Genomic DNA, 23,273 nt, shown 5'->3' on the forward strand with positions numbered 1-23,273 from the left:
AAATTAGCAGAATTCTTCGGAACTTTATTGTTCTAAACTACTGAAGTCCTATATTTTAATGCTTCTAAATGCGATCCCGAAAAATGAAAGCGCTCATCAAAAATTGAGAAGCAGAATAAAAGGATAAAGAAGAATTGAATATATTACTTCCACCTGGTTTTCAGAAAATCAATAAAAAGTCTACTTATAATAGAGTAAGCTTGACAATATATTAATATATACATATACTCCGTGGTGCACTCATTTCCAAAGGTTAAGAATCAGATACATTCTCCTAAGAATATCCTTACGGAATTAGATATTTCAATAGCAAATAAAAACAAGTCGACCCAAGGGCTCGTAATAGCAGCCACATCGTTCGAGTGAATACCTTGCCCTAATGAGTGAATAACGCTATCTTTTACAATACTTATATGATTTACCGTGCATAAAATCAGAGTGAATAGCCCCTCGATGCCCTACCCTAAACAGTGATAAAAACTTCTGCCCGGTCGGTAAAAATTTATTTAATATGCTTTTGCCTCTCCAACCGCGAAGTTATATCTCCTGGCCTCGGATAGGATCATGACTCCTAGTTGAAGAGATAGAGGGAGAGAAGGGGACCGTGCTTGCAACAAACCTCTCTCTCCGAGTATAGCGCTTTATTCGAGACCGTTTCTTAACAAGCGATTTTGGGCGAGGCTGTATAGTACTGGGCTGGCAAGTGAAAGGTGCGCGGTTCGATTCTCCGTGGGGGAAATAAGGTTAAAAAAAAATAATTTCTTCCCTGCATTAAGTTTAAAACTCCACCTGTGAACTGTAACGTTAACTAAAAAGGAAAATATTTTCTCAGACGTTCAAAAATGACGAACGAAAAATTTGATACTGCCAAAGGCAGGACTTTGACACTACTACTAGTACTACTACTACTACTACTACTACAGGGCAGGGCAAACTAAGAGCCTCATCGTAGATGTACATCATACGATGTGGCTAATAAAACAAAATGAGATTGGAAGGAGAGCGTAGGTGACGCGCACTGTGACCGAGCGTGTGAATTACGTTGCCTTGACTTTCTGCTGCCAAAGAAAAATGTTTAGTTCGGGAAAACCCACAGCAACAGAATTACCTTTACGAAGCACGCTTGCACTATTAAATCTATGAACAACTACAAGAAGAAAAAATATAATTTCCAAAGCTTTTCCATAATTCTTGGAAATTGAAACGAAAAAAAATTGCTATTTTGTGTTGAGTAAATTAATATTAGAGTAAAACGCTGCTTGGTTGACCAAGGAATTAAGATAAGTGAATGTTTATACTTCATACTGTGAATACAATACGAAAAAACTTTCGGTTATTTCTATTTTATTTGTTTGGGGGAACAATATTCAGCTATTTCAGATAATATAGACAACAAACAATATTCATGGAAGATTCGAGTAAATTGACTAAATTTACCCGTGGGAAAATATTCACCGTGAATCGATCGCTGACCACTTTGATATCAGCCGCGTCATGTTAAATTATAATAGAGTTGCTTTTCCAATTCGTTTGTTCTACTTTGTCACGCGAAATAAAACCAATAAACGAGCCTTGAACTAAGAACACCTAGATGGACATTGCTCTCTAGTCCAACATTTATCCATTGTTCCCTTTAACGGATGACATTACAAGTATACTGAGCACATTTCTTTGTATCTGAGGAAGAATCGCTGTCGGTAAAAATATGATCTGACCAAAGAATTTTGTACTCTAATTTTCAGAAACAAGTAAAAAATAAAGAAAGGTGAGGCATTGAGGGAAATGAAAGCCTTAAAAAAGTGCCCAATATAAATTTGAGCCTTTTCTATTGATTTTTGCTCGATCAATAGCGCTCTACTTTAGCCATACGACGATTTTTTATATTTCTCTCCATAAGAAACACCAGAAGTGAGATGAGACCAGAAGTACTGAGCTAATCAAATTCTTCACTCGGCGAAAGTGAATATTCTTGATAACACAAGAACGGTTGGCCCTCTAGTAGCGGTTTCTGAATTTTCCCTCTCCAATAGGTGAGATGCTCGCGGTGGTAGATGGCCGAACTAGATTCAAGGAGCCGCGTCCGTGTTCCGCCGCTTTAGGATGAGGGGAAGGGGGTAGGAAATGTTTTTGGAACTCGACCAATTTTTTTCTCTCTAGTCTAGGCGCAGGGATGGAAGCGGTGGCATAAAATCCTCAAATTTGTTCACTAGTGCCAGCATCTACTATCAATGCTAGAGCCCATCACTTCTAGTCTCATCTTACTTCTGGAATTACCCAAAGCGAATTGTGAAGCATTAGGTTAATGCGATAGAGTCATTAGAGTGTATTTAGTTCTTGGAGATTATGACAATTCATAGTACAAACCTAGTTGGAAAATGTAATTCGGGTCTACCCCTCTTTCTGAATTAGTCTTTCGTTCACCCGAACTTCCTCTGTTGCGAAGTACTATGTCCATGAGTACTTTGTTCACGGTGCAACGAAGGCATCACGTCTTATGTTTCAAATTGTTCACAGGGCGAGCAAAACTCAACACGTAAGGTCAATGCTTAGAAAAGCTTGCGTTGAGTTTCAAAGCAAAACATGGATGTTTGCCAAAATTTGACATTAACCGTTGCAGCAATTAGTGTGAGTAATTAGGATTTATAAATATTAAATAAGGACTTTTAAGAAATTTACATGAAACGCGCACGTCAAAGTGCTCTAGTTTTAATTATGGCTTCTAAAATTTTAATTTGGTTGTAGTAGGAAGATTTTTGACTGTAAACAAAGTTTTTTAGTTAATGAATAATTAAGTTTTAGCAGAAGGGAATAAGAGAGAAGGGAGACATTAGAGCCTGCTTTGGTAACGAGAGTCCGACCAACCTCAAGAAAACCGCGAAAACTTTGCGCAAGTACACAGCTTTTAACCAATTTACTGCAAAAATAGTTCTTTAAGTTCTCCGCGGTATCAGGCGGCCTATTTGTCTGCTAGATTTTCATTCTCCAAAGGCTTAGGGCTGTCCATGTTTCGTTCTCGTGTAATTATAACCTCAAGTATGTATTTTATTGAAACTAATTTTTATTTTTTAAAATTAATTCAGAATAATTAGTTTTCATCTATTTATTACCTTCAAATTATCTGATTTTGGTATGTTCTCAATTCCCGTGCATCTAAATTAATTGCACAGCTTGATTTCGTTTATCAACATGAAATTCGTCCATTTTTATCTCCTTCAATGTAAAGTTGTAAACTAAACTACTTTTTATTCGTCAACCGAGTCGTCACCCTCTTGTGTGACGTCGCAGCTAAGACAGAAGTTAGATAGCAGCCAATCAGTGAAGGGTAGTTGATTTGAGGTTAGTAAGACGGTTGTTACGAGTGTAAAGCCATTATGGAGATATAAAGTGTGTCCCTTCTCTCTTATTCCCTTCTGGTTTTAGATAAACTAATAACACGATGAATAATTTAAAATATTTTTTAATTACTTTATAATGTTTTACCCAATTATGTTTAGGGATGAATTGGTTCTAAGAAATTTATTTAGAAAAGTGACTTTAACTATTTTTTCCTTTAAGCACCCTTCGTTTCAATTCGTTAAGGCCGGAGGAAACTTGACGATCTTTCAAGGAAGGGATTTCAAAATTTTGAACTTCTTAGCAACAAATATGAATTTCAAGTAATTATAGACAATTTTTGGTTATAGAAAATCTTATACAATCAGAGTTATAACACTCCATAGTGGTGAATTAATAAGAATTTTTGGGGGAGAGAGACAATTGTATCTGTTATAATTCAAATTAGCAGAATTCATTCGGAACTTTATTGTTTAAATCTTAAAGGGTATGGGAATTTACAATTTCATATCATATTTTAGCACGAAAGTGGTATTATATTACACTTTCAAGTCTCTACTTTCAAAATATCAAATTTATAATATAATTGAACCAAAGTTTCTATTTTTAAAATCCATTGGAAAATCACGAAAACTCAGTTTTGATATAGCAATAATTTTGTCTTGTCGAGCTTGTTCGTCCGTTTTATGACATCACTATGACGTTGAGGAAAAAAGCGCGAGCGCGAGCGCGAGCTATACGTGTCTCGAGCTCTGTCCATGCTTTGATAGCGGAGAGAGTGGCACCATCTCGCGTGCGTGACGTCAAAAACAAGAAAACGTTGTAGCCTTTCTTAAAAAGAGGATTTCAAATCATTTCATATGAAGTATTTTCAAATGCATATTGCCAAATAACCAGAAATGGGAGAATTGCAAGCTTGATATTTTTGAATTCACAGAAATTAATTCTATCTTTTGTTATATAAATCAGAGATTTTTCAAACGAAACTTCTCATACCCTTTAAGGAACGACAATGGGGAAGTGTCATACTTATTGTTAATACCCTACTGACGCAACTACCTATGATAAAATCATATGTCTCTCAAATAATAAAATGTTTTAATGTTAATAGATATCAGATAGTGACACCACCAGACGGAAAATGGGGGACTTGTGACGATAACGGACACTGTGTTGGGCTTATTGAAATGCTAGCTAAAAAGGTTAAGAGAACATTTGAAATTCACTATAAAATTTAAATACATTTATCACTTTTATTTCCTTTAATATTCCAGGAAGCTGATATGGGAATATCTTCGATTAATCCGACCGCTTCTCGAGCGCGATTTGTCGACTTCTCTTATCCTTACATGCTGGACGAAGTGTCCTTCACCACAAAAGAACCGGACACGAAAAAGACTGCTCATCGTCTCTTTTTCGTACACGCCATGCAGATAGAAGTAAGTCACAGCCCGCTTTATTTTCAAGCTGTTGTATCATTTCTAGCGTTAAGTAGACGCAAGAAGTTATATCAGTATCTCAGAGAGAAGGTATAAGATGCCTTTGTATTCGCCGGGCGCCATAGTCCCAGTCCCCCTTTCAAAATACAACGGGGGGGGGGACGTAAAAGGAGGCGCCGGGCGCCATAGTCCCAGTCCCCCTTTCAAAATACAAGGGGGGACGTAAAAGGAGGCGCCGGGCGCCATATTCCCAGTCCCCCTTTCAAAATACAAGGGGGGACGTAAAAGGAGGCGCCGGGCTATTTCGCCTCTCATCAGTCGGAAAATATGACTGTAATTTTCGTCACTCGCGTCGTCGCGCTGACGTGAGTTTTCAGGAACCAATGAGATGCTGGTTGTAATTTAGAGACGGGATTGACTCCGGACAGGCTACGTTTGGACTGGAGATAAAGCTGGAAATCTGGCGAATTTATACCTTCTCTCTGAGATACTAGATATAACTTCTTGGTAGACGCTTTAAGCGGCTATAAAATACCAAAACTAGAGGAACAATGATTTCTATTGAACGTTTCTCGCTCTAGAGCGATTTTTGACACTTCTAGATTTTATGAACATCTTCTTGGAGGTACGTATTTTCAAGATCTAAGTCACAAACTTCTCTCGTTTTATCGTTTCAGGTTTGGATATTTCTCGCGAGTTTCTTATCGATTTCTTACTTAATCAACAAAACTTTTAATTGGAAATTCTTAAAGGAGGATGCGCTAACTCTAAGCACAATGATGGGCATTTTACTAAAACAAGGAGTCGGTGGTAATATCGTGCATATTATAAATTTTATAAAGGAATGCAAATACGTGTGCTCTGTCGTGAAAAACCAAGAATGCAAATTCGTGTGCTTTTGTCGTGAAAGACACGAAATGCTAGCAGAAGGGAATTAGAGAGAAGGGACACACTTTATATCTCTATAATGCTTTACACTCGTAACAACAGTCTTACCAACCTCAAATCAACTACCCTTCACTTATTGGCTATCTAACTTCTGTCTTAGCTGTGACGTCACATAAGAGGGTGACGTCTCGGTTGACGAATAAAAAGTAGTTTAGTTTACAACTTTACATTGAAGGAAATAAAAATGGCCGAATTTCATGTTGATAAACGAAATCAAGCTGTGCAATTAATTTAGATGCGCGGGAATTGAGAACATACCAAAATCAGGTAATTTGAATGTATTAAATAGATGAAAACTAATTATTCTGAATTAATATTAAAAAATATAAATTAGATTCAATAAAATACATACTTGAGGTTATAATTACACAAGAACGAAACATGGACAGCCCTAAGCCTTTGGAGAATGAAAATCTAGCAGACAAATAGGCCGCCTGACACCGCGGAGAAGTTAAAGAACTATTTTTGCAGTAAATTGGTTAAAAGCTGTGTACTTGCGCAAAGTTTTCGCGGTTTTCTTGAGGTCGGTCGGACTCTCGTTACCAAAGCAGGCTCTAATGTCTCCCTTCTCTCTTATTCCCTACTGGTTCTAGTATATCATGTTGATTCGAAATGTCACATCAGTGTTTGAAACTAGAGGTGCCGGGAAGGATTTAAATGAGAAACTTACTATTAAAAGGGTATATGAAGGCCACTTTTAATTTAAGAGCTCTCCATTTAAATGTAGATGTGCGGGAGAAAGCAAATTACCTGTTGTTTTATCCCAATTTTTTGTTTGCATTGCGAAAACATTTGCTTAGCTCGCTCGTCTATCAACAACACGACCAACATCGTGGTGGCATTAGACGAATATTCTAAAAATAAAATAAAATAATCTTGTACCATAAGAAAATAATATATAGCTCCCTATAAGTATGAAACTCTCCATTTAAGCCATGTAAACAGCATTTTCTTCCATTGAAATTTGTAAAAAGTTTCTAATGCCACCTATTAAGAGTTTTTGGCGTTAAAAAGATGAAACATTTGTTTAGAAAATCTGCAAATTTTACATTGTAATTAAATAGTTAAAGGCCTAGAAGTTATTATTATGATAATTATAACTGATTAAGTACATGTCAAAATTATCATAATTAATTAATAGATGGCGCGAGATTTTGACGAACGAGGCTAGCGCCTACACCGGTACGAGGCAAGGAGCATCGTGTGTCTCTACGGGTGCAGCGATATTTCCCCGGCCCATGGTGCCTTTCGTGGACACCTTAGGTGGCGGCGGTGGTTTCGCCCCCCTTTTTCTCGTAGTACCGAAACTTCTCCCCACGGGGCGTAAAAGCGTAAGGGCGCCAAACTTGGGAGCAAATGCTGTAGTATGAAAATGTACTACGTTTCATACTTATAGGGAGCTATATATTATTTTCTTATGCTTCTACTGAATGTGTGTAATTATTGACTGAGACTCATACTCTGTTGTATTTCAAAGCAGACATGAAATTGAGAAGCATGAAAAATAAATCCTGGACTTTGGTGACTTTCATTTCAATCGTGGTCTCATCAGGATGCTTATGTAAGATTTACGAATGCAGTATCACTTCAACGACGAGTTTCGCTCCATCATCAACGCCCATCGACACGATAGAGGACCTAGTGGACGCCGTAACTAATCGTAACTATATTGTCATGGCTCTCGATAGCAGCTCCGTTCAAAAGACAATCATGGTAAATATGTATGAAAGACAAACATTTATGAGGATTTCTCTGTTACTTATCCATTAAAGGGTATGAGAAGCTTCGTTTGAAAAACCTCTGATTTATATAGCAAAAGATAGAATTAATTACTGTGAATTCAAAAATATCAAGCTTTTAATTCTCCCTTTTCCAGTTATTTGGCCGCAATATGCATTTGAAAATGCTTCATATGAAATTATTTGAAATCCACTTTTTAAGAAAGGCTACAACGTTTTCTTGTTTTTGACGTCACACACAAGCTATCAAAGCATGGACAGAGCTCGAGACGCGTATAGCTCGCGCTCGTGCTATCGCGTATAGGTTTCCCGCGCTTTTTTCCTCAACGTCTTAGTGATGTCATAAACCAACCGAACAAGCTGACAAGACAAAATTATTGATATCGAAACTGAGTTTTCGTGATTCAATTTCAATGGATTTTAAAAATAGAAACTTTGGTTCAATTATATTAAAAGCTTGATATTTTGAAAGTAGAGACTTGAAAGTGTAACATAATACCACTTTCGTGATATGAAATTGTAAATTCCCATACCCTTTAAGAGCCTTTCCTGAAGGTTGCGTGATGGAGGGTCTTTTTACTTCGACCCTTCCCCTTATCGTAAAAATCAAAATCCCCAAATCTAACTTTAGTCCGCCATTAATATTTTTGGAAATATATATTGAAAGCGGATACGAATTCAACAATACCTCCTTTATTTATAAATACAGGGTGTTTCTCATTAGTTTGGCATAAATTAAGGCAGATGATCTTTGGGCGATTTTGAGTTGAAAATATTCTCTGACATTTTGGCTTCCGGGCCTCTGTTTTCAAGTTAAGATTGTTGTATTTTAGGGATGAACCCTTAAATTTAAGTAAGAAACTGAAAGACAATGAGTTTTAATTTAAGGGGTCATACTTAAAGGAATAGCGACGTTATTATCTCAAATCTAAAGAAAACCTTACTTTTTTGAGAGTTTAAACTCTTCTGATTCCAAAAATATGCTTGATTAATATTTAAATATGAAGGAAAACACAGAAAAACACTTTGAAAACTTGAAATTTGGGGGACAAAGGCAAATTTTCGGAGAAGATTTTTGGCGGGTTTTTCTCCTTGATACGTCACTCACGGCATCTCGCGGAAAAGCCAAACGCGCGCCCAAGACTCCCGAGTCTACTAATGCCGCGCGAATCTGAATAAAATAGGCTTAACGCGGCGCTGAGACACTTACAGGCGTCACGTGAGCGACATCTAGAGTGAAAGTTTCTCCTTACTACGTCATCAAGCGAAACAAAATTCTAACTAGGCCTTTTCCAAACACTAAACTTTGATTGCAATTTTACAAATTTCTACGAAACCAAATACAAAAGTAAACATATCATAATAAACTAGATTTTTCAAGGATTTTTTTAGCATTTTAAGTTTGTGGGTGACGAAAATTATGTCACTAACACTTTAAATACACTCAAGTCATAACTTGAAAACAATGGCCCTGACAAAAAATGTCATAGAACATTTCCGACTCAAAATCGACCAAATAACATCTCCCTTAAATTATGCCTGACTTATCAGAAACACCCTGTATAAGCCGGAAAGAAACCCTCGCTTACTTTCCTACAGTAGAAAAAATGATATGAGAAGAAGTCATACCTCTAATTAAAGGAACACACGAAAATTGAAAAGACGTTTTTTATTTTTAAAAATATATCATGGGACCCCTAAATTCGATATGATTCTGTTGTAATATTAACATTAAATCTACGCATAAGGACTACGAATTCGGGAATGCTTGTGGCTATTTACAGTGTTTGAGTTTTTCCTTAATCCGTAGTTAATTCTTACTTTCTACAGAAGTCCATTAAATTAGCCAAGGAAGTAAACAATTACAATAGCTGGTATAGCGTACTTCTCTGCTGGGGTAAGAACTCCTCCTATCTCCACGAATAGGGGCTTAAATGTTTCCCCTTTCCTAACTTTGTTAGAAATCTCGAGCTCCTCTCTAGGAAGTCTTTCTTGACGTGAGCGGGGCGTGACTTCTTCAGCCCACGAACGCTGGATCTCTGAAGGGTAGATAGAGTAATTTCTTTCCCATATACGGCAACGTCATAACCCTCTATCTCTTACCTTAGTGATATCCCCCCTCCCCTTCCCTTCCGGGGGCAAATAGTATTCTCTAGTACAAAGTTGCCCCTAACGTAGGGGATACAAAGTTCACTCCCCCTCTCAACCGAAATTACTCTATTGTTTGCTTTATATAAAAAAAAGGAACGGCCACGGTTGTTAAATAGTTTTTTGTTCAATAGGTTTATGAAGAGTCATAAAAACTGAATGACCTTGACTGTTCCAAAGTTCACACCCCCCATCCCTTCTCCTGTTTCTATGCCAAAGAGGGCTCGGTTTTACAGTGGAAGGGGACGTTAACCGGTCCCTTTAGAGATACAGTGTTCATTTTCAGCCAAGAGTTTTTTCTCTCTCAATAGGGCAAATTTTGGCGTAAGAGTCGAACCTAAACCGGTGATCTGAGAAAAGTTATCGTGAGGTGGCGAATGTGTCGCCCTTCTTAAGTCAAAAACCCCGCTTTTGGTTACTTCCTAGGCTAATTTAATGGACTTCTGCTTTCTATTAGCTGCCAGGTAAAGCTTTCAGAGCAAAAAATATTTATTTGACAGACGGCAAAGAGCGGTTACTTCAGCGTATTCGCCAAGTCAACATCTTTGAAAGGTCCGCAAAGCGTAGACGATATTTTAGAGACATTTCTGAAGGGCGATATGGCTTTCGCTTGTGAAAAACTTGTCACACAAAAAGCCATAGCGATGAACAAATGGCCATCCAACATTTTCCATTGGAGTAGAGAGAGTTTATACGTTACGTTCATATCTATAGCGTTCAGGAAAGATTTTCCTTGTAAAGATCAAGTCAATAAATGGTAAGCATCAAGTTTATCCAAAACTTTGTGTCGTATCACATTACTGTGGCGTCAGATTTTCAGATCAACTTTTAATTTCATGACAAAATATCGTAAATAGTGATCTTAGACAAAATTGATATATATTACCAGAAGTAAGATAAGACTAGAAGTGAAGGGCTCTAGCATTGGTAGTTGATCCTGGCACTAGTGAACACATTTGAGGATTTTATGCCACCGCTTCCATCGCGCCTACACTAGAGAGAAAACAATTGGTCGAGTTCCAAAATTTTTCTTACTCCCTTCCCCTCAACCTAAAGCCGCGGAACACGGACGCGGCTCCTTGAATCTAGTTCGGCCGTCTACCGCCGCGAGCGTCTCACGTTTTGGAGGGGAAATTTAGAAACCGCTACCAGAGGGCCAACCGTTGGTGCGTTATCAAGAATATTCACTTTCGCCAAGTGAAGAATTTGGTTAGCTCAGTACTTCTGCAGTCTCATCTCACTTCTGTTTTTATTAATCAAATGCTGGTAGAAATAGAACATTGGCGATATAAAATTAGTGGGACGATGAATTTATTCGCTATAGTACTCTCCCGATGTTGATTTCTTCATGCCAAAATCATGGTTATTCAAATTAATTTCAGGCTACGAATTTTGACATCTATGGATTTGATAAACAAATGGGACGTTGATGACGTCAGATTGCCGACAAAACAGCGACTAAGTATATCTGATCATTTGAGTTACATCACGTATGAAGATTTGGCATTTGTCCTGAGTTTGCTTCCAGTCGGGTGGCTCATCGCCATAATAACCTTAACTTTGGAATTTTATATTTTCTATACTGCGCAGAAGTAGTGTGATGTCATAGAGAAAAGTTGCTCTCCAACAAGTCTGCTGATCGTCGCCGCAAAATGGCAAATCGTTAAATTTGTTTCAATTAATATAAGAAAGTATCAGAATTAATCGAGGGGTCGGTCATTCATGAAATCCCGTACGCTACCCGTGAAATCCATCTTAAGAAATCCGAAATCAATGCTGATTTTGAAATCAAATAAAAAATCCGAAATCAGCAACGACATCACAAAATCAGTAAGGAAATCATAAAATCAGGAAAAAAAATCACAAAATCAGTAAGGAAATCATAAAATAAGAAAAAAAAATCACAAAATCAACAAAGAAATCACGAAATCAACATAGAAATCACGAAATTAGAAGCAAAATCAGTAAAGAAATCGTGAAATCCACTACAAAATTCACGAAATCCAAAATGAAAAGAAATCACAAAATCCGACGAAATCACGGGAAAAATCTCAAAATCCGAGGAAATCACACGAAAAACCTCAAAATCCAACGAAATCAAGGCAAATATCGCAAAATCCGTCGAAATCACGGGAAAAATCTCAAAATTCGATGAAATCCATTGGATTTTATCGAATTCTGAAATCAACCAAAATCCGACGAAATGCAACGAAATCCGAAGAAATCAAATTGGATTTCGAAATCCCGTACACTTTTTCCTAAACGTCCGACCCCTCGGAATTAATTGTTTTCGAAATATTTTCCAATAATTAAGACAAGTCGGGAAACCTAAATAAATCTCTCCGAGTCGAGACGAGAACTATCTACCTAAATAATAGCTTCTTCTTGAATAACTTAATAAATATAATTGTTATAAACTATTTTAATCGTCAGTAATTTACATTAATTCTAGTTAAGTCGTTTTAAGAAACGTTATTCCTTAAATAATTTTAAACATAGCTAATATTAACGTTTGACTTCTAGCGAACACCTATTTCAGAATTTTTAAATTTAGGGTGTATAAGGCGATTCAATCTGCCATAGGGAGACTAGACGTTTCTCATAACTCTAACGATGGTAATAATTTCTGTGAACTGCGAACGCGGCCCGGATATTGGGAATACGTTAGTTCCGATTTGCCAAGTGCGTATGCTGTTACAGACTGACAGACAGACACATTCAGTGTAAAACTTCTCCGTGACGTCATCATCACTTGGAGAGGTAAAAATAAATTTTACAAGGCTCAATATTCACATTGAACATATATTGAAGACACATCACGGGTTTATGATCTACCCCAGAAGTTGATGACTTGGAAGTATTGGACACCAAGGCATTATATAGTATCCATCCCTGCAAGACAAAATTGCCTATGGCAATCGTAAAAGAGGGTCGAAAGTTTCCTCCCCACTAGGAAAACGATCTAATCTACTGAAAAATATGCCACGCCGAGAGGCTGTGGCACTCAAACTGTGGGGCGTGTTCAAAACTTCTTCAGCGCCAATCGTTGAAAAGCCGTCTGGCTAGAACTCTCTGAAAATCCATTACAATCCGTGGGCCTAGGACCCCACACTAGTTTGACCGGAATTTCTAGCAGACTCTATTAAAACAGCTGTTCTTGTCACCGTTTCTGATTCGTTACCTCAAACCACAGGACACACCTTAAAGTTTCGTTTCTTGCCCGCTGCTGGCGCGCAAATCAGCCTGCCAACTCAAAATGAGGGAGATGCCGTAGGTGGCGCGGTGATCGGACCTAATAAGAAGTTGCCTAACAGAGATGGTTCCGGATATGGTTGGAGTCCAATACTTCCCAGGATAAGAAGTCATAAACTTCTGTCTACCCCTAATTAACCATCATTTCATTGAATTTTTTATGAATGAATAAGAAATTTGGTAATTTTATACGATTTAATACGATGATGATGCCCTCAAGACGGAAATGACAGGTTTCCGCGATTTCAGCAGCAGTATCGCAACAAAAAAACCGTAATTGGTTATCATTTTTTGTTTTATCAAACCTCCAGATTATTGGTGGGAACAAGGTACAGTCTAGAAGTAATCTATTGCCTGGAGATTCGACGCTCTTTTAGAGTTCGAGTTCGCGATTGAGAAGAAGAAATCGTTTTCGATCCGCAATTTAATACCGAATTTCATCTTCAGGTAAGAAATTCCAAATCGGGATTTTTATATTCAAATCGTTTCTCCTGATTTCAAAAAAAAAAAAGCATTAGTTACTGGAAAATTCTGAGATTTTAACTTAAGAGTGGCCATATTTACACACAGAAAGTGGAAATATTGTAAAATTCAGACTCCTAAGATTTAACCCATAACTTGATGATTTCTCCCAGAGATTCTTAAGATTTAACCCCATAACTTAAAGATTTCTCTAAGAAATGTCTTAAGATTTAACCCATACCTTGATGATTTCTCTCAGAGATTTCTTAATATTTAACCCATAACATGAAGATTTCTCTCAGTGATTTCTTAAGATTTAACCCATAACTTGAAGATTTCTCTTAGAGGTTCTTAAGATTTAACCCATAACTTGAAGATTTCTCTTAGAGGCTCTTAAGATTTAACCCATAACTTGAAGATTTCTCCCAGAGATTCTTAAGATTTAACCCCATAACTTAAAGATTTCTCTAAGAAATGTCTTAAGATTTAACCCATACCTTGATGATTTCTCTCAGAGATTTCTTAATATTTAACCCATAACATGAAGATTTCTCTCAGTGATTTCTTAAGATTTAACCCATAACTTGAAGATTTCTCTTAGAGGCTCTTAAGATTTAACCCATAACTTGAAGATTTCTCTTAGAGGCTCTTAAGATTTAACCCATAACTTGAAGATTTCTCTCAGAGATTTCTTAAGATTTAACCCAACTTGAAGATTTCTCTCAGATATGTCTTAAGGTTTAACCCATAACTTGAAGATTTCTCTCAGAAATTTCTTAAGATTTTTTAACAGGAACGATTTCGGATTTTCCCAGAAATAGCTTAAGATTTTGCCCAGACACTTTATAGGATTGCCCAAAAACATTTTATGATTTTCCCTTGCAACGTTTTCAATATTTTCCCCAGATAAAGTTTTAAGATTTTCCCCAGAAACAGTTTTAAGATTTTACACCAGAAACATTTTTAAGATTTTAACCCCTGAAACATTTTCAATATTTTCCCCAGAAACACTTGTAAGATTTTCCAGAGAAACATTTTTAAGATTTTCTCCCAGAAACATTTTTAAGATTATACCCCCGAAACATTTTTAAGATTTTACCTCAGAAACATTTTTAAGATTTACCCCAGAAACATTTTCAAGATTTTTCCCAGAAACATTTTTAAGATTTTACCCCTGAAACATTTTTAAGATTTTAACCCAGATACATTTTTAAGATTTTCCCCAGAAACATTTTTAAGATTTTACCCCTGAAACATTTTTAAGATTTTACCCCAGATACATTTTTAAGATTTTCCCCAGAAACATTTTTAAGATTTTACCCCTGAAAGGCTGAAACATTTTTAAGATTTTACCCCTGAAAGGCTGAAAAATTTTTAAGATTTTACCCCTGAAAGGCTGAAACATTTTTAAGATTTTACCACAGAAACATTTTTAAGATTTTCCCCAGAAACAGTTTTAAGATTTTACCCCAGAAACATTTTTAAGATTTTCCCCGGAAACATTTTTAAGATTTTACCCCAGAAACATTTTTAAGATTTTACCTCTGAAAGGCTGAAACATTTTTAAGATTTTACCCCTGAAAGGCTGAAAAATTTTTAAGATTTTACCACAGAAACATTTTTAAGATTTTACCACAGAAACATTTTTAAGATTTTCCCCAGAAACAGTTTTAAGATTTTACCCCAGAAACATTTTTAAGATTTTCCCCGGAAACATTTTTAAGATTTTCCCCAGAAACATTTGTAAGATTTTACCCCAGAAACATTTTTAGGATTTTCCCCACAAACATTTTTTAGATTTTCCCCAGCAACACTTTTAAGATATTTCACAGAAAATGTCATAGCAGTATTCTTAAAGGGAGGGTGAAGAGGAAAATCTAGTGATTTTTCTACTAATTATATGAACATTCTGTATAGTGAAACATCCAGGAAATATCTCCGAATGATTTTAAAATTCAAATTAGGTTGAGATTTTATGGATTATTTGAAATAAGGACCTCCGACCAATCGCATAACGCCGTACCTTTCTGTTAACAAAATTTTCGTTGCACGCCACGATTGTCACACCACGAACAAATTTTTTACCAAATTTCACGCTAAATTTTATTCGAGAATTTTGTTAACAAGAAGGCCGGGCGTTATGCGATTGGTCTTATAATTAGCAGAAGAATCAATAAAAAATCTCTTAGTTTTCCACTTCATCCTCCCTTTAAAAATTCCAATACGACTACCTTCTCAAATTTCATATAAATCCGGAAAAAAATTTATATTTCGTACGAAAATGTCTTAAAATTTCACCAAAGTTTCCAAAAAGTTTGAGAGACGCTCAAATTTGAGGCTGCAATAGGCATATGTTAAAGGAAAAATATTAAAAATAGTGTTATTTTTCACAAGAAAAATAGTGTTATTTTTCACAAGAAAAATAGTGTTATTTTTCACAAGAAAAATAGTGCTATTTTTCACAAGAAAAATAGTGTTATTTTTCGCAAGAAAAATAGCGTTATTTTTCACAAAAAAAATAGTGTTATTTTTCACAAGAAAATTAGTGTTATTTTTCACGAGAAAAATAGTGTTATTTTTCACAAGAAAAATAGTGTTATTTTTCACAAGAAAAATAGTGTTATTTTTCACATGAAAAATAGTGTTATTTTTTACAAGAAAAATAGTGTTATTTTTCGCAAGAAAAATAGTGTTATTTTTCACAATAAAAATAGTGTTATTTTTCACAATAAAAATAGTGTTATTTTTTACAAGAAAAATAGTGTTATTTTTCACAAGAAAAATAGTGTTATTTTTCACAAGAAAAATAGTGTTATTTTTCACGAGAACTAAATGAATTAAAATGGAGACATTTTTTTAAAGTAGAAGGTTCTTTCCATGAGTAGAATCTATGTAGCTGAATTATTCAAAAATGGGGCCGCACCCTGAATTATGACAAAGGAATTTAGAATTCGGTTAGAGTAGGAAAATTTAAAAAGGAAGTGAATTACTACTACTACTGCTGCTAGCAATCTGACAGATAAGATTAGATATAACCACCGTTCGGTAAAGGTTTTTATGCCGGCATCGCAAAGCAGCGTCATGGCCATACACTATCAGTCTCAAGTACCTACTTTCAAGTCAGCTAATCGTGATCTTTGGTGCGTGGGATAAAAATATGTATTTAAATTGAAAATAGTTTCAAATTACAAAAATAAGTATTAAAACGTACAGTCATTTCGTATCATTTGTGATTATAAAGCGGACTAGCAAAGAATTAATTATTGTGATCCGATTACAGTGAGGTTAAGACTCAGCTTTTGTTTTATAACACATTAAAACAAAAATTATAGATCTCTTATTTAAAACTAAGACAAAAATATTATGCCAAAAGAAATCTAAATGAGCTATTGATAGTAGCAGAAGTGAGATGAGACTAGAAGTACTGAGCTAACCAAATTCTTCACTCGGCGAAAGTGAATATTCTTAATAACACACGAACGGTTGGCCCTCTAGTAGCGGTTTCTGAGTTTTCCCTCCAAAACGTGAGACGCTCGCGGTGGTAGACGGCCGAACTAGATTCAAGGAACCGCGTCCGTGTTCCGCGGCTTTAGGTTGAGGGGAAGGGGGTAGGAAATGTTTTTGGAACTCTCTCTCTAGTGTAGGTGCGTGGGAAGCGGCGAATAAAATCTGCTCAAATTTGTTCACTAGTGCCAGGATATACTACCAATGCTAGAACTCTTCACTTCTAGTCTCATCTCACTTCTGATAGTAGATATTACTGTAGGTTACAGAACGAATCTGGGTTAAAGAGATCGAAAATGACCTGCGGAAAAGATTAAATACGTCAGATCTGAAGTTGTTTTAAATTAGTCTGATTAAGGTTGCAAGGTCTGATTTAATGCAATTTCAAATAAAAATCATACTGAGATATTTTAACGACGTCTCTCTTGAAGATCTCTTATGTAACTATCTCCGCGACAAGTCTCGTCTAAATATACTCAAAAGGCGTCACATTGAAACATATTCAAAAGACGTCACATTGATACATATTCAAAAGACGTCACATTGATACATATTCAAAAGACGTCACATTGATACATATTCAAAAGACGTCACATTGATACATATTCAAAAGACGTCACATTTATACATATTCAAAGTACGTTCCATTTAGAGACGTTATAAAGACGTCGAATTTAGAGATTCTCTAAATATGATATCTAATGAACTTTTTCTAATTACGGCTTATTTTATATCACCCTTAAAGTTATATAATCCTTTATTACATGACTGTATGTCTCTATTATTGCGTCCCCGGTTTAAAATTCGTTTTAATCAAACGGAGATGTCTAAGACACGTTCAATTATAGTTAAGTACTGACGCTCAAGGTACGCTGTTCAGGTTGAATGAAATTTCGGACCAATGGGAGGGAATCCTTTTAAATTTAAGATATTAACCATCATGTTCTACGCCAATTTAACAATATGGTTTTAACAATCCTAACTTTATGCTCAAATATAGCATTGAGCAGAAGTTGATGACTTCTTATCCTGGGACGTATTGGACACTAAGGCTTTATATAGTATCCATCCCTGCAAGTCAAAATTGCCTATGGCAATCGTAAAAGAGGGTCGAAAGTTTCCTCCCCACTAGGAAAACGATCTAATCTACTGAAAAATATCCCACGCCGAGAGGCTGTGGCACTCAAACTGTGGGGCGTGTTCAAAACTTCTTCAGCGCCAATCGTTGAAAAGCCGTCTGGCTAGAACTCTATGGAAATCCATTACAATCCGTGGGCCTAGGACCCCACACTAGTTTGACCGGAATTTCTAGCAGCTGTTCTTGTCACCGTTTCTGATTCGTTACCTCAAACCACAGGACACGCCTTAAAATTTCGTTTCTTGCTGGCGCGCAAATCAGCCTGCCAGCTCAAAATGAGGGAAATGCCGTAGGTGGCAAGGTGATCGGACCTAATAAGAAGTTGGCTAACAGAGATGGTTCCGGATATGGTTAGAGTCCAATACTTCCCAGGATTAGAAGTCATAAACTTCTGCATTGAGTAAATTAATTTTCGAAACTAGGGTATAATTTGTATCGGTTACACGCCCATGGAGCAAAAAGCGTACGTTACGAGTATGAACAAACGAAAATGCGTCCCAACTTTTACTCTTTAATTTGCCACTAGATCGCTTTAGCTAGAAACAACTTACGAAGAACAGAAGTTTATGACTTCTTATCCTGGGAAGTATTGGACTCTAACCATATCCGGAACCATCTCTGTTAGCCAACTTCTTATTAGGTCCGATCACCGCGCCACCTACGGCATTTGCCTCATTTTGAGCTGGCAGGCTGATTTGCGCGCCAGCAGCGGGCAAGAAACGTAACTTTAAGGTGTGTCCTGTGGTTTGAGGTAACGAATCAGAAACGGTGACAAGAACAGCTGTTTTAATAGAGTTTGCTAGAAATTCCGGTCAAACTAGTGTGGGGTCCTAGGCCCACGGATTGTAATGGATATTCAAGGCGGCTTTTCAACGATTAGCGCTGAAGAAGTTTTGAACACGCCCCACAGTTTGAGTGCCACAGCCTCTCGGCGTGGGATTTTTTTCAGTAGATTAGATCGTTTTCCTCGTGGGGAGGAAACTTTCGACCCTCTTTTACGATTGCCATAGGCAATTTTGACTTGCAAGGATGGATACTATATAATGCCTTAGTGTCCAATACTTCCCAGGATAAGAAGTCATCAACTTCTGCTAAGAAGCAGTGCTGATCCCAATAAATTGTTCTTCCTAAAGCGGGTATCGATTTCTTAACATAATATTTGATCATATAATTTTTTTTCGTTGCGCAGAAATGAATTATCTAAAACAGACATTCCTCGGTCTCGTCATTTGCCTGTTGACGTCTCTGATGTGGTCAATGACGCACGCGGTACCGACCGTTGACCGAGTGCGGTGTTTAGAAGCGGAATTACAGGCTTGCAAATGCTTTAAGAACCAGGATGTTGTCTTACAATGCGCGGCCACCAACACGAGTCAAATTCAACGAGATTTCGGCAAAGTATCGTCAAGCGGAGACCAAGTATCGTCTATTCAAATCCGAGAATCTGACGTCACAGACCTCGAGGGTCTACCGGAAGCGTGGATGAACACTATCGAAACCATTGAATTGTCCAGCGTCATCTACGAAGAGACCAAGCTAACGAATTTACTTCGAAGCGCCGAAGCTCTGAAGCACTTTGTCTTGGACAACGCTAACATACCGATGCTTAGCAGAAGTCATTTGAACCTACCTGACACCAACTCGCAACTGCAAACGCTCAAACTGATCAACGACAAGATTAAGGACATCGACGAGTCTTTTTTCATGCATTTGAATTCAATTAAGCATTTGGAACTAAGCAACAATGAGCTCAAGACTATTCCGAAAGCTATCTTCCGTTTATCTAACCTAGAAGAGCTAGACTTGAACGGAAATGGAATACTGGAAGTGAAGAACGAAGACACTGCGGCTCTCAAAAAAATTAATACTCTCAACAATTTGAAACTTGACAGTAAGTACGCTATAAAATAAAATAATGATCCTTGACGTTTCTTGATAAAAGCAGAAGTGAGATGAGACTAGAAGTGAAGGGCTCTAGCATTGATAGTACATCCTGGCATTAGTGAACAAATTTGACGATTTTATGCCACCGCTTCCATCGCGCCTACACTAGAGGGAAAAAAATTGGTCGAGTTCCAAAAACATTTCCAACCCCCGTTCCCCTCAACCTAAAGCGGCGGAACACGGACGCGGCTCCTTGAATCTAGTTCGGCCGTCTACCGCCACGAGCGTCTCACCTATTGGAGAGGGAAAATTCAGAAACCGCTACCAGAGGGCCAACCGTTGGTGTGTCATCAAGAATATTCACTTTCGCCGGGTGAAGAATTTGGTTAGCTCAGTACTTCTGCAGTCTCATCTCACTTCTGGTAAAAGGGATAGTGCTATGACATTTCGTAATATGACCTTGCTTCACCTTAAAAATACACATCTTTACACGCAGGACACCAATCTTAGGGGCAAAATACTCTTTAGAAATATGACCTTGATACACCTTAAAAATAAAGATACTAATACAAAGGACACCTAGCTTAGTGTCAAAATTAATTATAAGAAATTTTAGGAGACAATTGTATAAATAGTAGGAGATTTTTAAGTAAAAAATTGTCAATGTTAACAATACCAATCATAATATCAATGGGCTTTAGTGATTCCTAAGAACATGGCAAATTTCCACAATAACGAATGTTTTCCTACTTTATCAGTTAATTTCAACTAGTATATAGAATAACAAGTAGGGAAACCAAAATGAACCTCTTCGAGTCGAGACGAGGCCTATCTACCAATTAAGGGGTTTTCTTTAATAATTAACTAAGTACAATCAAAAGTGGATGAGAGGAAAAGTATGAAAATGGCCAAAAGTCGCGAGTCATCAGAGTTTCGCCGTAATTGACCGTTTTATTGGCGTAGCTATACTGGGCCTGTTCACTCCCTTAAAGTAGGTCTTGTGTTAATTCGCGGTTACGCGGTTACCGTCGTCTGCTATTGTGTAATCTCGGTAATTTAGCTACAGCGCGAGCAGCTTGCGTCGTGATGCGCGTGATCGAGTGGGCTATGGTTAAACCAAGGAGCATAAATGTCTGAACTACTTTCAATCGCGAGTTTGCAAGTCCATCAGTCACTAGTAGGCTAAATAGTTATTGGCGAAACTTTGATGTCCCTCTTATCCACATTTGGTACAATTGATTTTAATTATTTTAATCATCAGAAAATTGGAAGCTACTGTCTCTTTAATTGAAAAACAGATTAGTTAGGCTACGTTTATCTATCGCATTTTGATTAGTAAAAAACACCGCAGTCCAGACTAAAATCAACCTGTTCCATAATTTTTATTTAATTCCAATTTTAGATATCAACTGTAGCTGCGATTTGAGTAAGATGGAATTCTACAAATTCGTGAAAGAGCGTAGTTTGAGTTCAGTCATTTGCCGATTGCCTTCCAAATTCAGCTCTCACTCCCTCTCGACCAAAACCGAGAAACAGTTGTGCAATGGCAGCGGAGTCTTACTCATTTCTTACACGCTGCTATTCGCTACCATTTTGTTATGGGCTAAGAAATTCACAGCGTAAGATGACGAATCGTGAATGGTTTAAGCAGGAAATGTTTTATTAACTATTTGTGTTTTCGCAATTTACTGCAGTGTAAAAAATCTGGGGACCCCCATAGAAATTTATGTATTATATTTGGAATTAAACGCTTCTCGATTTTATGATATGTTTGAATTTTGATATTTACACGAGCCTCGATTGTTCAAACCAGAAGTTTATGACTTCTTATCCTGGGAAGTATTGGACTCTAACCAGATCCGGAACCATCTCTGTTAGGCAACTTCTTATTAGGTCCGATCACCGCCCATCCTACGGCATTTCCCTCATTTTGAATTGGCAGGCTGATTTGCGCGCCAGCAGCGGGCAAGAAACGAAACTTTAAGGTGTGTCCTGTGGTTTGAGGTAACGAATCAGAAACGGTGACAAGAACAGCTGTTTTAATAGAGTTTGCTAGAAATTCCGGTTAAACTAGTGTGGGGTCCTAGGCCCACGGATTGCAATGGATTTTCAGAGAGTTCTAGCCAGACGGCTTTTCAACGATTGGCGCTGAAGAAGTTTTGAACACGCCCCACAGTTTGAGTGCCACAGCCTCTCGGCGTGGCATATTTTTCAGTAGATTAGATCGTTTTCCAAGTGGGGAGGAAACTTTCGACCCTCTTTTACGATTGCCATAGGCAATTTTGACTTGCAGGGATGGATACTATATAATGCCTTAGTGTCCAATACTTCCCAGTCATCAACTTCTGTTCAAACCTAAACTATTTAGTATCAATAGATGAGGAATAAGTGAGGCTGTTTTGAACTCAATTGAATTCCCTGTTTTGATTTAAAATCACAGGCTGGAAAGCTATTGGTTAAAAATTTAACAAAGGCCCGAAATGGTGAACGCCATTATTATAGCTGGTGTTTCTTTCGCAATTCTAAGTCAAGTTAGGTAGATGATCATTATTATATCCATATAAATCAAAGTCCTGACTGACTGACTGACAGACTGACTGATAATCAACGCCCAGCCCAAACCGCTTGCCCTAGAAGGCTGAAAATTTGCAGGAACGTTACTCATAAGTAGTAAGCGCGTACTAAGAAAGATTTTTCCAATCCGCCGCCATCTTCATAAATGGCGCCCAGAAATGTAGCAAATCTTCTATACGCAACAAAGTCCCCGCGTTTCAACCGATTTCACAGATATTTAGTACACGGGCTTCCTTTAACATATAGACGGGCTGAATGGTCTTTTGGGTTCGATTTGTAGCCATCTTTTTAAATGGCGGCCAAAAACTTAAAACCCTTCTTTATGGAATAATGTCCTCGTGAAAAGTAATAAAAAATGCATCCCTAGGGGCTGACGGGCAACGCCGAGTGCCTTCGCTCCTAGGATGCTACAAAAATATCAGTCATCAGTAAGATCTACCCATTATTTATATCATTTTGATGGAAGTTCTAATTAAACGCGAGCGACGCCACGGGTAGTCATTTCATAAACAGGTCCTCGCCAAACTTGTTTTGGTGTATCCATTCTTCACAGACATACAGACACTGACTTGCCAGTACATGCAGCCTCTAATATTTAATTGTTTTTTCTAATATCAGTTAATTTGTAATCTTTTTAAATTAGATAAGTCTAAACACAATAGAATCTCTGAAAAGATCGAGTTTACGTTATCGAATTTCTTTAGAAGTCCACATGCAAGCGATTCATTAAATTGCTTATATTAAACTAAATCAGGTCATTAGAGAAATGGTTCTACAACTCGCGACCGGGTGACATTGAGTTAAATCCAACGAACATAGGAATAAGAGAAAGTGATGCAGTCAGGAGAGCGA

The 23,273-nt window shown here is 37.2% G+C and overlaps 2 protein-coding genes across 6 annotated transcripts in view; both read left to right on the top strand.

Moving 5' to 3' along the window:
- The window catches only part of LOC149712155 (glutamate receptor ionotropic, kainate 5-like), an 83,002-nt gene extending 70,975 nt beyond the window's left edge, over window positions 1–12,027 (top strand). The window contains exons 1-9 of one of the 5 annotated variants that reach the window (XR_016370255.1): window positions 2,250–2,625; window positions 3,556–3,656; window positions 4,445–4,535; window positions 4,608–4,772; window positions 5,450–5,582; window positions 7,201–7,433; window positions 9,290–9,356; window positions 9,421–9,505; window positions 9,742–10,250. Coding sequence is in view for 4 of the 5 variants with exons in the window: in XM_089844907.1 (XP_089701033.1) it covers window positions 2,581–2,625; window positions 3,556–3,656; window positions 4,445–4,535; window positions 4,608–4,772; window positions 5,450–5,582; window positions 7,201–7,433; window positions 10,108–10,364; window positions 10,990–11,203 (1,239 nt within the window). In the remaining variant the exon portion in view is untranslated. Of the gene's footprint in view, window positions 1–2,249; window positions 2,626–3,555; window positions 3,657–4,444; window positions 4,536–4,607; window positions 4,773–5,449; window positions 5,583–7,200; window positions 7,434–9,289; window positions 9,357–9,420; window positions 9,506–9,741; window positions 10,365–10,989 lie in introns of those variants that run through there. The other 4 variants (XM_089844907.1, XM_089844906.1, XM_089844908.1 and 1 more) reach the window with 4 other exon arrangements.
- A 152-nt stretch (window positions 12,028–12,179) lies between these two features.
- LOC149712163 (uncharacterized) lies at window positions 12,180–21,615 on the top strand. Its single transcript, XM_089844916.1, has 4 exons — window positions 12,180–12,367; window positions 13,171–13,306; window positions 19,153–19,854; window positions 21,250–21,615. The coding sequence occupies exons 3-4, from the start codon at window positions 19,155–19,157 to the stop codon at window positions 21,468–21,470; spliced, it is 921 nt and encodes a 306-aa protein (XP_089701042.1). The 5' UTR covers window positions 12,180–12,367; window positions 13,171–13,306; window positions 19,153–19,154; the 3' UTR covers window positions 21,471–21,615.
- Window positions 21,616–23,273: the final 1,658 nt, after the last annotated feature.

This window comes from Phalangium opilio, unplaced genomic scaffold (assembly GCF_054372755.1).
Source record: "Phalangium opilio isolate 3A_F unplaced genomic scaffold, DU_Popi_V2 ptg000009l_1, whole genome shotgun sequence".
NCBI classification, from domain to species: Eukaryota; Metazoa; Arthropoda; class Arachnida; order Opiliones; family Phalangiidae; genus Phalangium; species Phalangium opilio.